Source organism: Myotis yumanensis, unplaced genomic scaffold (assembly GCF_028538775.1).
Source record: "Myotis yumanensis isolate MYYU_CA2020_CCGP unplaced genomic scaffold, mMyoYum1.0.hap1 SCAF_1, whole genome shotgun sequence".
NCBI classification, from domain to species: Eukaryota; Metazoa; Chordata; class Mammalia; order Chiroptera; family Vespertilionidae; genus Myotis; species Myotis yumanensis.
In genome coordinates, this window is record NW_027223752.1 from 191,882,325 (window position 1) to 191,896,842 (window position 14,518).

The 14,518-nt window shown below is 37.4% G+C and overlaps 1 protein-coding gene across 10 annotated transcripts in view; it reads right to left on the reverse strand.

The window, feature by feature from the left end:
* ART3 (ADP-ribosyltransferase 3 (inactive)) overlaps nucleotides 1–14,518 on the reverse strand; it is a 109,169-nt gene continuing 94,651 nt past the window's right edge. For 7 of the 10 annotated variants that reach the window (XM_070394660.1, XM_070394646.1, XM_070394655.1 and 4 more), the window contains 7 exons: nucleotides 9,771–9,803; nucleotides 8,848–8,880; nucleotides 7,648–7,677; nucleotides 5,681–5,713; nucleotides 5,035–5,067; nucleotides 2,227–2,259; nucleotides 1–396 (listed from right to left, as the gene is read on the reverse strand). In XM_070394660.1, coding sequence (XP_070250761.1) covers nucleotides 254–396; nucleotides 2,227–2,259; nucleotides 5,035–5,067; nucleotides 5,681–5,713; nucleotides 7,648–7,677; nucleotides 8,848–8,880; nucleotides 9,771–9,803 — 338 coding nt within the window. In that variant the 3' untranslated portion in view covers nucleotides 1–253. The remainder of the gene's footprint in view (nucleotides 397–2,226; nucleotides 2,260–5,034; nucleotides 5,068–5,680; nucleotides 5,714–7,647; nucleotides 7,678–8,847; nucleotides 8,881–9,770; nucleotides 9,804–14,518) is intronic. The other 3 variants (XM_070394673.1, XM_070394675.1, XM_070394681.1) reach the window with 3 other exon arrangements.

Consider the following 14,518-nt stretch of genomic DNA (forward strand, 5'->3'; position numbering starts at 1 on the left):
TTATATCTAATAATCTTGTCTTTTATTGAATTCAACCAGAAATAAGGTTTTTGCAATAAGATTAATATACAAATAAGTGAAAATGATTATACAACATAACTGGACAAACTTTCTGAATTTGAAAACTGAATAACATATACAGTTCTCATTTTATCAACTGACTTTGGCCAACAAGTGAAAAATATAACATTCCTTTTGATCATTTCCTGTGGGATCCCTGTAGTGTACTTAACATAATAAAGAATATAGCTGACTAAAGACTAACAAAGAGATATATAGAAGCACTGATTAAAATGATGAATGCCCCAAACGATGGAAGGAGCATTTTGCCAGAGGATGCAGAGGGATGGGTTTTGGGACGTGGAACTGGACCTGGAGCTGGAGCTGGAGCTGGAGCTGTTAATGAGAACACATAGTCATTGACACGTGTCATCAAGTTCATCCACCTATTCCATATATCCTGAATATGTAAACAGACATTCAAGATGAGTTAGAAACTAACTTGAAATACTTCCAACCAGGAACAATTTTCAAATAAATATCACTCATTACAGATTTCAGGCTATATTTTCATATAAAGGGTGGGGCAAAAGTAGGTTTACAGTTGTACATATAGAATAATACCATAATAAATATAATATTTATATAGACAAGATAATTTTTATTCAAGTTCTCTAGAATTAGCAATTTTCTATCTTCATTTTTTGCATACATAGGCAAGGTTAGGTTAATTTTGTGTCTTTTCTATTTCAAGTAAAGTATATTTTATACGCATATACTGACAGCTACCAATATAAAATAAAGTTGCATTTTAAAATACTAAGCCCTGCAAGTTCATTAAAAAATTAAAAATGTCCCCCTCATACATACCAGTCAGTTTTCTGCTTTGGAGAAAACTGCTTCCCGTTCATCTACACTAGTGGAGAGGAACAGTGGAGTCCACCCATCTCAGGATCTGTTTGATACTACCCTTAGCTCAGATACCTGACTTCTGGCTGTGTTTTGGCTTAGACTGTACAAGCGAGGGTTGACTAGAAGTATCCAAATGGAATTACCACTCAGGTTTTGTAAGTGAGGCAAGAAACAGTAAATTTTATAAAAGCTTTCAACTCATTTTGTCAATTGCCATAATTACAGACATGCAATTACATGTACACAGATTGCAGGCAGATGAATTCATGCATTAGTTTGTTACTATAGAGCAGTGGTTCTCAAGGGGGCAGTACTGCCCTCTAAGAGACAGAAATTTTTCAGGGTTTTTGTTTGTTTGTTTTTTAATGTTATTTATTTATTTCAGAGAGGAAGGAAGAGAGAGAGGGATAAAAACATCAATGATGAGAGAGAATCATTGATTTGCTTCCTGCATGCCCCCTACTGGGGATCAAGTCCAAAATCCAGGTGTATGCCCTGATGGGAATAGAACCATGACCTCCTGGTTCATGGGTAGACTCTCAACCATTGAGCCACACCAGCTGGGCTGTCAGGATATTTTTTGATTGTCACAAGGGTGGAGTAGAAGTAAAGGGCTAGTTTTGCACCAAGAAAAATCGACCTATACAAATTTCAAATGCACTGCTAGAAATATACATTAGTTAAAAACCTATTTATAATTAATTAAAAACCTATTAGTTAAAAAACCAGAACTTAAAGTCAGTTTTACATATAAACAAAATATTTTTAGTTTTCATAAACAGATCTATCCAGGACCCACTGTATTTCTTCACTTTCATCTTCTTATAGTCACAGAGTAGCTTCTGTCTTCTCTTAAATCCAAATTTATTTGCATAAGGAAATACAATCATCTGTCTACTGCATAATGTCTTCTAATATAATCTAGGCATTTACATATTAAAATGCACATAATTTTGTTATAAATTATAGTTAGGATATTATTTTTTAATGGGTAAAGGTAGGTCACCTTATCTATGAATCTTATTTCAGGATAGTATAAGGGCTTTATAAAATAATTGTCAGAAAATGAGAGAATTGAGTTGACAGGGTTGAGAACAACTGCTGTAAACAATAGTCTCTACACATGGTAAAAACTGATTGAGAATCGTCAAGGTGCCCCACCATATACACACACATAAGCATTTGGACATGACATTATATTGTTATGATGCCTTAAGTTCTTGGAACTGTCCCTTTAAGAAAAAAATAAATTTCTCACTTTTTCTGTATTGTAGATTAAACATTTATCAGCTAAGGAAATGAGATATTTCTTACTAGGATTGTTGATGTCTTCTTGACTCTTATATTCTAAAATATAAACAGATTTTGAGTTAATTGCATTGTAAACCTATTTATCCAGAGAGAAAAAGCTGATTAAATGATTAAGCAAACTTGCTTATTCCTGGGAATGGGCCTGAGGAGCAGGGTATTAGGTTCAGAGATTTGTGTGAGCCTGGGGGAAGGGTTTAATAGTTACTCACTTGCACTCTGGTTGTTTTTTTTTGTTTTTGTTTTTTTTTTACCAAGGAAGTGTTTCCATTTAAAAAATGATTAAAATTTTTATTATAAAAAGTGCTTTTTTTAATATACTGAATTTCAATTCCCAAATGCAATATTAATACTATATATCACTCATTGTACAAACACTTTATGTATATTGCCACCTTTATTTCTTATAGACCTAGAAGGTAGATAATAGTTTTCCATGTTATACAGATGTTCCTCAAAACAAAATCAGAAGTAATCAGTGGTAGTAATTTCAAAGCTTCTGCTCCTCTTTACTATGCTATACTACCTCTAAGTGTGTGTCTAGCACTTAAATATGAATATTGCCATATTCTGAAAACTTTGAAGCCGATTCTAGAAGCCCAGGATAGATGAATATTTTTTATAACTAAATCTGGGTGAAAGACAAGTGTTGTGTGACAGAAAGTGAACAAAACTTGAAAAGTTTGAGTCCTGGTTGTCTCTACCCTTTAGCAGATTCCTTAACCTTCCTATATTTCATGTCCTCATCTCTGAAATGGCAAAAACAGTATTTATCTTAGATTAAATGAGATTCAGTATAAAGGTTTTAACAAAAAAGCATGCACTACACACAGCTTTCCAGGAGAGGGCACAATCCAAAACAGTCCCTGCAAACCTATTCCTTGTAGACTGGCATGTCAGAAGCTATACAGCTCAGGTGTTCTCCCCAGACTCCTTAAGATTAACCTAACTAAATGCTTACAGTAAAGGACTCAAAACCCCTTTGCTCCACTCCCAATAAAAAATGTATTATTAGTTTTTATCTGGTTTTACCACTTTTATTCCTAAATGAGAAAAGATTTTCAGATAATAAAGACAGCTACCATTTACTACTATTTAAAACTATTCATTTGCCAGTACTTTGTCTCATTAGGACTTTAATCAATCCTGGGAGACAGAAGTTTTCTTCATTGTACCGATTGTGGCAGGAGAGGTGCAGAAAAATGAAATTATGTAAAGTTCCCTAGAAGAGACTTCTGGTCCAGATGGCAGCATAGGTAATAAACACAGTGCTTGAATCCTCCCACAACCACATCAAAATTAGGACAAAACTACAGAACAACCATTATTCAGAACCACCTGAAATCTGGCTGAATGGAAGTCCTACAACTAGGGAATTAAAGAAGCCACTTTGACACTGATTGAAGGAGTGGAGATGTGGAACAGGCTGGTCCCACAACCACATGTGGCAGATAAAAATTAGGAGGGTTATCTCTAGGCTTCTGTCTGTACTTTGGGTAATTAACTATGAATATTCTGGTTCTGTACACAGCATGAAGTTTCCACAGACAGCAATATTAGGCAAGGCAGAGTGTAGATGGATGCAATTCAGTGAATGCCAAAAAACTATTTTTTTTAAAAATTCCTTAATGGATAGGGACTTACATCCTGAGATTTTGTGTTTTTACAGTCTTTTCAGATACCCCCATAAGGTAAACACGGCAAGTGTTAGCCAGGTTTGACAATTCTGAGGCATAGAGAAGTGTTATTACTGTCCACAGCTCTCTGGTTACATGTTATGTCCATTTATGTTATTTACTTCTTGTCTCAGGAAAATTTACTTTTTTATTTTTGCCTTCCCTGAAGCCTACATTCTGAAGCCCTTCTCAGGAACCTGACAGGAGTCACTGTTAATTTTCTCTGGCCACAGAAACTCAAGGCCCCTTCATGGCCTTGCCCTCAGCGGCAGCCTCATACATTTTAAATACCCATGGAATGGCTATGTCTTCATGGTAGGTTAAATCTTCCATGGTAAATATACCGGAAAAATATACTTAAAAAACGGCAAACCTTACGGAATGTGTACTTGGTCATAAGTTAAGAGACTTGGGGCCTTCACTCACTTGTGTGATCCTGTGCAAAGTACTTGGGTTTCCCTGCATGTCTAATGTTGACAGTTATGTCATCCCCCCATACCCAAATTGGCACATTCCTCTCTGGCATGCCTACCATTGCTTACCAGGTAATGGAAAAGGTTCTGACATTTTTATTCCTAAATGAAAAAGAAACATTCATTCCTAAATGAAAAAGAAACTTGCAGTTTGCTCCAGTGAATACAATTTCCAAAGTCTTGTCCAATGAGATACAAGTGTCAATCGTCTCACTGCACTGTAGTTCCTGGCTTCTTATTTAAAAGTTTTGGCTACATGAACCCTCACTGTGCAAATCCACACTAAGCTTAGAGGAGCCTTCTGCCATCGCACCTCACTGAGTCTATCTCCATGAAAGGAGAGTACTAACAATTAGCTTTTGTGTGAAGTTTCTATTGAGTAACTTTAGCTATAGAACCTGGAAGACGCTAGACTGCATGCATCCAAGTCCCTGCAGCCTTGCCCTTCAGCGATCCCTCCAAGGGAGCTAAGATTCCTGCTCCAGGAACAGGGATAAAGGTACTTTCTCTACTCTCTTCCCCAGCTAAGTCTTTGTAGAATGACTGGCAGATAGCTGTAAAGGAAATATTAATGAATAACAATAGTTTCATGACAATATTCTCTTCGATGCCAAGGGGAATCCTGTCAGCTCATACTTGGGCTCAGAGAGTGAAATCTGTCTTACCAGGCATTTGGATGGGTTCATGGTTCTTTACACCTAAAAATATCAATGAATATTGGTTACTGTTAATCAATTATCTTGCATTGTTAATGCTTCCTTGTTTCTATACGTCCCCCATCTCCAGCCCTTTAAAAAAGGGAAAAGAAAACAGTAACAACAAAAACACCTTTCAATGGCTCTTCATTCTCTAACTGGACAAAGCCCAAACTCCTTAACTTGAACTTCAAGAACTTCGTAATCTGACTCATATGTCTCCAACTTATCTTCATAAGGCAGTCCTAGTACATCAGCTTTAAAATGAAACAGTACTAGGTGTAAGACTCTTCTTGGTTTGGTTCTATTGTCATTATAGTTATTAGCTCAATGATTGCTCAGCCTTCTTAATCCCTCTGACCTTTACTTCCTGTTTACGAAAAGGAAATCCTTACCTTGCAGGTTTGTAGTAAGTGATGATTAAAGGAAATATATCATGAAAGTGCTTAGTACACTGCATGAAATATAATAAGCACTCAATAAATGGAGTCCCTCTGTTCTGGCTTAACTCATTTTCCAAACTCTCCAAGTCCATAATGCTCTTAGTCCTAGGAGTTCTTGTGTCCGCTCCCACCCTTGTAGCTAGCCTCAAAAAGTAAGTAAAAAGTTTACCTACCAGGTAAGACAGTGGACTCCTGGCTTTTCATTCCTAAAGATGAGAATGGGAACCATTTAGTGGAAATGCACTTGGTTTGAAAATTAATTTAACTTATATTTACATGGCTATTTATGGAAAGCTCTAAAAGATTTGAGAGATGGAGGGGACAGAGCAAAGGAGAGAAGATTTAACCCACTGGAACCTGACTGACTTCTGATCAGAATAATGGCCAGTAAACCCAGGATCTCTCCCAGATTAAGCTCCTGTTGATTTTTTTTTTTTTTAGATTCAGGCCAAAGACTTCCAACCTACATGTGTCACGATGTATTTTTAAAAAATAAAATTTATTGATTATTATATAAGTCATACATTATAATTACAGATCATTTATAAAATATTAAAAATTACTCTTACTCCTAAATCTCAGTTACTCATTCTTAACATTTTTTGGTATATTTCCTTTCAGTCTTTTTGCTATGTATACATCCCCCATCTTCAGCCCTTTAAAAAAATATATTTTTAGCATATTTTCCAGTATTATTGAGATGTAACTGACACACAGCATTATATAAGTTTAAGGTAACATCATGATTTAACTTACATATATTGTGCAATGATTACCACAATAAGCTTAATTAACATCTGTCATCTCACACAGAAAAAGAAAAGATCAGATACAAAAAAACCCCCTTTTTTTCCCTTGTGGTGAGAACTTTTAGGATCCACTCCCTTAAGAACTGTCAAATACAAGAGTTGGACATTACATCCCCAGTACTTATTTATCTTATAATTGGAAATTTTTACTTTTTCACATTTTTAAATAAAACTGGTATTAGACTCTACATGCCACTTTATATCCTACTAGAGGCCCGATGCACGAAAATTCATGCAAGAGTAGACTTTCCTTTCCCCGGCTGCTGGCACCGGCTTCCCTCCAGCACCCGGGACCCGAGCTTCCCTCCGGCACCCAGGACACGGGCAGCTTCCCTCCAGCCGCCAGCAGGCAGGCACCCGGGACCCGGGCTTCACTCTGGCCCTGGCTTCGTCTGGAAGGACGTCCTGAATGATGCCCAGAAGGACGTCTGGTCTAATTAGCATATTACCCTTTTATTATTATAGATTTTTATTTGCCACTGTATATAAGCACTTTTTCATATTCTTAAAATATGAAATTTTTAAGGTTAGTGTTTCATAATATGGGTATAATTGTATTTAATATTACCCACCTGTTGGACACTAAGGTTATTTATAAATTTTGACTACCATAACACTATGTAAATATTTTTGTACACATTTTATACACAAATCTTTATGATGATTTCCTTGGGACAAATATCTAAAAGTGTTATAACTAGGTTAAAAGGTATGAACATTTTTAAAGCTAGTAATACATCTATCAAACTGTCTTTCAGAAAAGTTCCAATTTAAAATCTCACCAGTAATTTATGAGAGTATTCCTATCTCAGCACTCTTGAGAATATTTGAATACTATCACTTAAAAAAAACTTGGGAATATACTAAATAATCAAACAGATATAGCTAACAGAACCTGTTAGATTGCTGGAAGCAGAAATAAATATAAAAAATCATAATTTTTACTTTAGAAAAAAATAAAGCCATTTTTAATGTCCCTGCCCAACATACTAGGTCATAAAGAGTTTGTGGAATAATTAGTCACACCTTCCTCTATCCATGTAACTGCTAGCATAAAGCAGAAAATAATATGTTCTCAACTACTTCTTCAACTTCTCTACTGGGATGATCTAAAGACTATTAGATAAGAGACATAAAGAGAGCTGCTGTGTCATCTTTGTAAAGAAGCCTATCCGTAACTCAGGAAGGTCTCTGATATACCAAACTAGTAAGCTAAACTAGTTCTCTTCCTACTGTTCCTTACCATGCCATGCCCATCTGCTCCCATCCGCTCCCATCCCTAAGGAGATGTCTTGCAAATGTAAAACCCAGAGTTTATGAAAATGTCTTACCAGGGTCTTCAAGCTTCTGTTTTTTATCACCTAAGTTACAAAAAGAAACTTTCCATTTTAACGATAGAATAAAATCATTGGAAGTTACTATAGTTATAACAAAATTATTTTCAGGTAATATGGCCATAAAGAACCATTTGGTAAATTTAAGTGTCAAATCAGAGTCTAAATGCACCTTGGCTAATTGGTCTGGAACCTTCCTCTGGCACCTCAAGAAAAACCATCACACCTGGATGGTGCGGCTCAGTGGTTGAGCATAGACCCATGAACCAGGAGATCAGGGTTCAATTCCTGGTCAGGGCACATGCCCAGGTTGCGGGCTCAATCCTCAGTAGGGGGCGTGCAGGAGGCAGCAGATTGATGATTCTCTCTCATTGATGTTTCTATTTCTCTCTCCCTCTGTCTTACTCTCTTTGAAATCAATAAAAATGTTTGTTTGTTTTTTTAAAGAAAATCCTGGGGGATCTCAATGAGCTAGAAAAATGTCTGTCTGGAAGAGTTAGCTAAGGTCCCTGTGAAGTGACGAGTAAAATTTTGGCTGCAACGGGCCAATAAGAAGTGTTGCCAAGCAAGTCCTCAAGTGCATAATATGCTTCACATCAGTACAGGAAATTATTTCCCAAAACATCAAGTAAATTGCATGCCTAAGGAAAGGCCAGATACCTTTTTCTCTTCAATAAAGAAAATCTTATTGTAGCTACATGGGCCAAACACATAATAAAAAACTTAAGTGCACAGAAGTGATTTGGGCTATATCACTAGGAAACTCAGGGGAGAAAAACATCTAATCACCCAGATATTTTAGTCAAATGATACCAAACAGCATATTTGAAAGGTGCAAATGACTGACTTTTCTACTTTCAGCTAAATGGTATCTCAGGTTAATCTCAATGACTGAATACAGACCCTCAGATCTCTCAAGACTGACTAGCTCTTCAGGTCTCACCAACCTTATCTCCTAGAATGTTTCCATATTGTTCAGCTCTCCAGAGTGTCAACCCTCTCATTTACAGAGAGGCAAATTTCCCCAGAATAGAGTCTTTCTACCCTCCGCCCCCTCCCCCACCTTATATTTGCCAAGTTACTCCTTCATATCTGCAAAATACTCTTTTTCTTCAGCTAAGAATTGAATTTGTTAAATAAGAAAGAGCTACTAAATATCCATATAAGGATTATTTTTAAACATGAGAGCATACTTACCAGGGCTGGCAACATAGATGGGTAGAAAATATTCTGAAATACAAACATGTTTTCATTATATAGTACTATGCTCAGACATTAATGTCAGGTTTATTAATGATAAAAATATGAGTTGGCTTACATTTTAAGATACATACAAAATATGGTGAGATGAGAAATATAAAAGCATCAGTCTCAAAAACAAATGGATGCGGATTCATTTTAATTACATGAAGAAGAATTCATAGAAAAACTAGACAGGACAGACAGCTAAAAACTTTTTAATAAGGAAATTTTCAAAAAATTCTACCCAATGCATGCATCAGCCCAAGGTATTTTCTGGCAACTTTGATTCAAATCTGTTGGGCCTATCTGATAATGCTATTCTTAGAATTCCTGTTTACCTACCCAAAGCTTTCCCATGATCCTCTAAGGAGGATTATCTTTTGTTACATCCTCCTATTTTTCCCTGAGGAAGCAGAGACAGTCTGCATTGACATTCCGACCCTCCAGCTCTCACCTTGAGCCACAGTCACTCTATTCTTTCATTAGTATCCCAAAAGTTATTTCCTAAAATATCAAAACATAGGGTTATAAGTCTAGCTCTGTCAAGTAGGAGTCAAGTAGGGGCATTCAGGAGTCCTTACACTCTTGTAAAGATAGATTAGGGTGAGAGTGGAATGGTAATACATGCCCAAGATAAATGAAGTTTGACAGAACAGCCACAGGCAAGGCTGTGGGTGTGGATAGGGGAGGGATGCCACCAGCAGAGACTCCTGGACTCCCTACTGCTAAAAGGTAGTAGCAGTAGCACAATTTTGCCTTGAGAAATGAAAGATGGCTGACAGCATGACAGTTTGGTCAGATGGCTCTGACCCGTACATGTGAGAAATAACACTGATAAAATTCCCATTACAGAGACAATACTTTGAAGCATATCTTACCTATGTTCTCAACACAATTGGCCATTTTTAGACCTGAAACATAAAGATAAAGCTTTATTAGTTAGACACAATTTACCCTGCAGAGCCACTGGTCTGTGGCTATTAGTAATTAATCTGTCAGCTCCTGGTCCATCAGACCCATAACTTAGTGGAATGCAAACTGTAGAACAATTACATATTTATATTCATATTACAGTCATCAAACAGCAGTATGATCTTTGATAAAACATCTAACATTTCTGGAATTCAGCTTCCTTATCTGGATCTTTTAGTGGGAGATTGCTTCAAATGACTTCCAAAGGCCCATCCAAAGCTAACACTTAATAATTCTATTCTATGATTTGTCTACAAAAGTTAGGAGAAAATTTAAGTATTTGTTCAACTAATCCTCTCTTCAGATATTAAATGTCCTCAACAGCAAACCTGTCCTTTTACTGTGACAGTTTCATTGAAGAAAAAGAATCTCAATCAGAGCTTCAAGATCCTTGAATATATGAACAAAGATCCTTCACATGCATATGGAGACACCAAGTTGGTCTGCTCCAGAACACTGATCTGTATGGAAGGAGATCCACAGTTTTTGGGGAGCAGGAACATGGCATCTAATCGTATACTTTTATACCTTCTTGCCAGTGATCCCCTGCAAAAAATCATCAGTGCAGCAGTGATTCCGCCGAGACTTGACATAAAGGAAAATCTGCAGGCCTGCCCAACAGCAGTTAAGGCAAGAAGATCAGTAAGAGGGTGTTTAGATTTGGTGCCAGCATGAGCCATAGAGGGTTTCTCAGATGTCACAAAAAGGTCTAGAAGTCCTATGGTCTCTTCCCCATGCCGGGCTAACTCACTGATCTAATCAAGTTCAGTTATCAGTGGAGAAACTTCTCCGGCTAAGATGGGAGAGTTCCCCAGAGTCCGGGTTTCACTATGAGATGTGGTCTTCTATAATCTGCTATCCAATCCTGCTCCATTTGTGGAGTTTGAACCAAGAACCCAGGTGACTTTCTGATCCAGGAATTAGTACAGATTTGTTAGAATCTGATGGTGCCTTGGGTGTTTGGCTAGACTAGAAATTTAAAAAACAGTTCTAGAGACAATTATAAAATGTTGCCTCAGCAGAAGATAAGTGTGCAAGCCTTATGCAGAGGCTTAGTTGAGGGTTAGGTGAAGGTGAGGGGAATTGTGGATGACAAAGCTACAGATATGATAGATTAGGCCTGGGGACTAGGCATTGGAGGATTTTAAAAGCCTTTATCTTTTGACTGTAGTATAAATTAGAACATGTTTTTCAAAGTGTAGTCTTCCAATCACATACTTCAGAATCAGTTGGATGCTTATTAAAATTGAAAACTGCGGGACTCTAGCCGAGACTACTGATATAGAACTTCTGGTGGTGGTGCCTTATAATCTGCATTTTAAACATGCACTCCAAGTGATTTTTTATGCACAAAATTTTTGAGAGCTTCCTCAGTAGTATAGACTGGGCATCTTTTCTTATGCTTATGTATTTTATTGGAATTTCTGATAATTAAATTTTTTAAGTTTAAGGAGTACGGCATGATGGTTTGATTTATATATATTGTGAAATAATACAACATAGGTTCAGTTAACACCCCAGGATTGGTATCTTTTAATGTTTAACACAGTTCCATTTATTCACGACTTCATTTCTCCTCCCTATTTGACTCTGGATTTAATTTTTCATGAGTGTTTTTAGCAGCAGGGAAGTAATCAAACTATTCTGAGTTTCTAAAGAAGTAATAGGATTAAAAATGGATGAGATTGATCCAGAAATAAACAAGAGAAGGCATAAATATTATATATAAGAATGATAAAAGGAATATAAGCATAGATTCAATAGGTGTGAAAATATATGAGTTACTGTGAATCAATTTGAAATATAAGATGAATAAGCAAATTCCTAAAAAAATAAAAAATATCTCAAGAATAAACAGAAAAACCAAATGGTATTATAACTATTAAGTAGTTTAAATTTTTTTCTACAAAGAAAATACCAGGGTAATTTGGTTATTAAATAGTACTAAAGAAGGGAGCTATTCAGAGCGAGAACCCTGGAGATCTTCAAAGGGTTTCCCTTTGAAGTATTTGGCAAAATACTGATCAGCTTATATGTATGAGGAAATTACCCAAGGCCAGGGAAAGACCCCACAGGATCAAGAATAGTGCCTTTTCCCACAAAACACACTGAAAAACCTGTAAGTTGACATTTTAGCAGGGAACGCTACAGTAAGAAGCCTGAAAATCAATAGTAAAATAAACCCTCCCAGGAGTTCCCTATTTCCTTCAGATCCTAAGAAATTACAGATGTCTGTGACCTAATTCATAGCTGATTGGTGATAATAAAACTACAGCAGTATTGCCCTGGTGGGTTTCTCAGTAGTTAGAGCGTTGGCCCCTGGACAAAAGGGGCCTGGGCTCAATTTCTGGTCAAGGGCACATGCCTCGGTTGTAGGTTCCCCAGCCCCAATAGAGGCATGTGTAGGAGGCAACCAATCAATGTGTCTCTCTCATGTCAATGTTTCTTTCTTTCTCTCTCTCTTTCTCTCCCCTCCTCTCTCCTTTCCACTCTCCAAAAATCAATAGAAAAAAATATCCTCGGGTGAGGATAACAAATAATAATAAATAAAAATAAATAAATAAATAAAAATATTTTTTTAAATGATCCCTTGTCACATTAAAATTTTACCTCCAACTAAGGGCCAAACCTGGTTCCTAAGGCCTTAGCCACTTTCACAAACAGGTGGCTGCCCATCTATTAGACCTGCAGTTTCTAAACAGTAGCAGAGGTGTCCCTGAATGCTAGATCAAATTCACAAGATACCAAAGGATACTTTAAAATTTCAAGATAAACATAGTCATCATTGATATCTGTCAGATACTGCATGAACTACTAGCTTGAGGTAGAATGCAGTTTCAAAGTTATACCATGTTACATTCTGTTTGATGATACATTTGCAAAGCTGGTTTTCAGCAACTGTTGTGATAAAAAGCAAATATATGTAAAAATTAACATGGATTAGGTAGTGTCTAATCTAATTCCAAGGTTTAAGAAGCTGTGCAGTATCCAATAGGCATATACATCCCATTAGCAAATTATTATGGTTAAGAATGAAAGAATAGTACTTTAAAAAAATTTTGTGGAGGTGGGCAAAAGAGGAGAAAATGGGGACATCTGTAATAGTTTCTACAATAAAGATAAAGTTTAAAAATTTCTGTGTATTCTTTTTTCAAACAGCTACTAAGATGTTAGGAAATAAATGCTTATTGAGTTGTTTGACTTTACCTAGTAAGTGGAACTTTGGGGTACTTCGTTTAGCCTAGGGACACTGAAATAAATTATGATAACACTAAGGAAAGGACCATGAACTGAGAAAGTCTGAAAACCTCTGCATTAGCCATTACAAAAGCCTTACCTACTACTTTACCCAAACTACTGACTCAATGGAGGCCATACCTACAAGACTTAACAACTGAAAAGACAGCACAGTACTCTAACAAAACAGCTTGTCCCCATGTTGGACAAATCCAATAGGAGGCTGCATCCATCCTATTTAATAAAGAGGTAATATGCAAATGGACCATCACACCCTCACACAAGATGATCACCCCCATGTGGTCAAAGGTGGCCGCCCCCATGTGGTCACAAGATGGCTGCCACAAGATGGCTGGCAGGGGAGGGCAGGTGGGGGCGACCAGGTCAGCAGGGGAGGGCAGTTGGGGGCGACTGGGCCTGCAGGGGAGTAAGGACAGTTGGGGGGAGAGGGGGCCAGGCCTGCAGAGGAGGGCAGTTAGGAGTGACCAGGCCGGCAAGGGAGGGCAGTTAGGGGTGACTAGGCTGGCAGGGGAGGACAGTTGGGGGCAACCCTGTGGGATTGGGCCTAAACCACAGTCGGACATCCCCCAAGGGGTCCCAGATTGGAAAGGGTGCAGGCTGGGCTGAGGGACATCCCCCCCAGTGCATGAATTTTGTGCACCAGGCCTCTAGCCCATTATAATGATGGTAACTTGTTCATTGCCTTGGATGCTCTACGTGAAGAGCTGAACTTCAAATGATGACCCAGGCAAGGAGAACATCTACGTTTATGAACACTCATGTGCCAACACTACTGCCCTAGTTGTATGATCAGGCCATTGAGACACCCAGGATTGAATTACTAAAGGTAAAGCCAATGCAGTCCTCTCTGTGGAAATAAATGCAACAAATACAACTCATGAACTCAACCTTTATGTTACACACAAATATACTCATATGAAGTGACTCCTTATAAAGAAAAGCCTCTGGAGACCAACAGAGCAAATCAAGCATGTGCTCCATTGTCTATAATCTACTACAGTAAGGGAATCATTATAAAGGACCAGGACTTCAAATGAAAAATTCTACCAGCCTCCCCAATGAAGATCTCTACAGGACTGACAGGTCTGGCTATCTTTAGCTATTTACAAGTTGCCTATAATCTTGATAACCTCTGTCTTGCCTGAGTTCCCAAACACCAACAAATTAGGAGCTGGAGAATGAGAGGAATTGGAGGAAGAATATATTCCTCTCCTTTTTGCATGAATGTGCTTGTTCTGACTCATGTGGATAGATATTCATAAAATACCAGCTTTTATTTTATATAAATGGACATATATTTCATATGACCTCAGTAAACAGACTGATCATACTAATCAGATAAAAAACACCAGTATATGAAACTGGTAGCTGATTTTGCTTCCAGTGGTTATGTAGC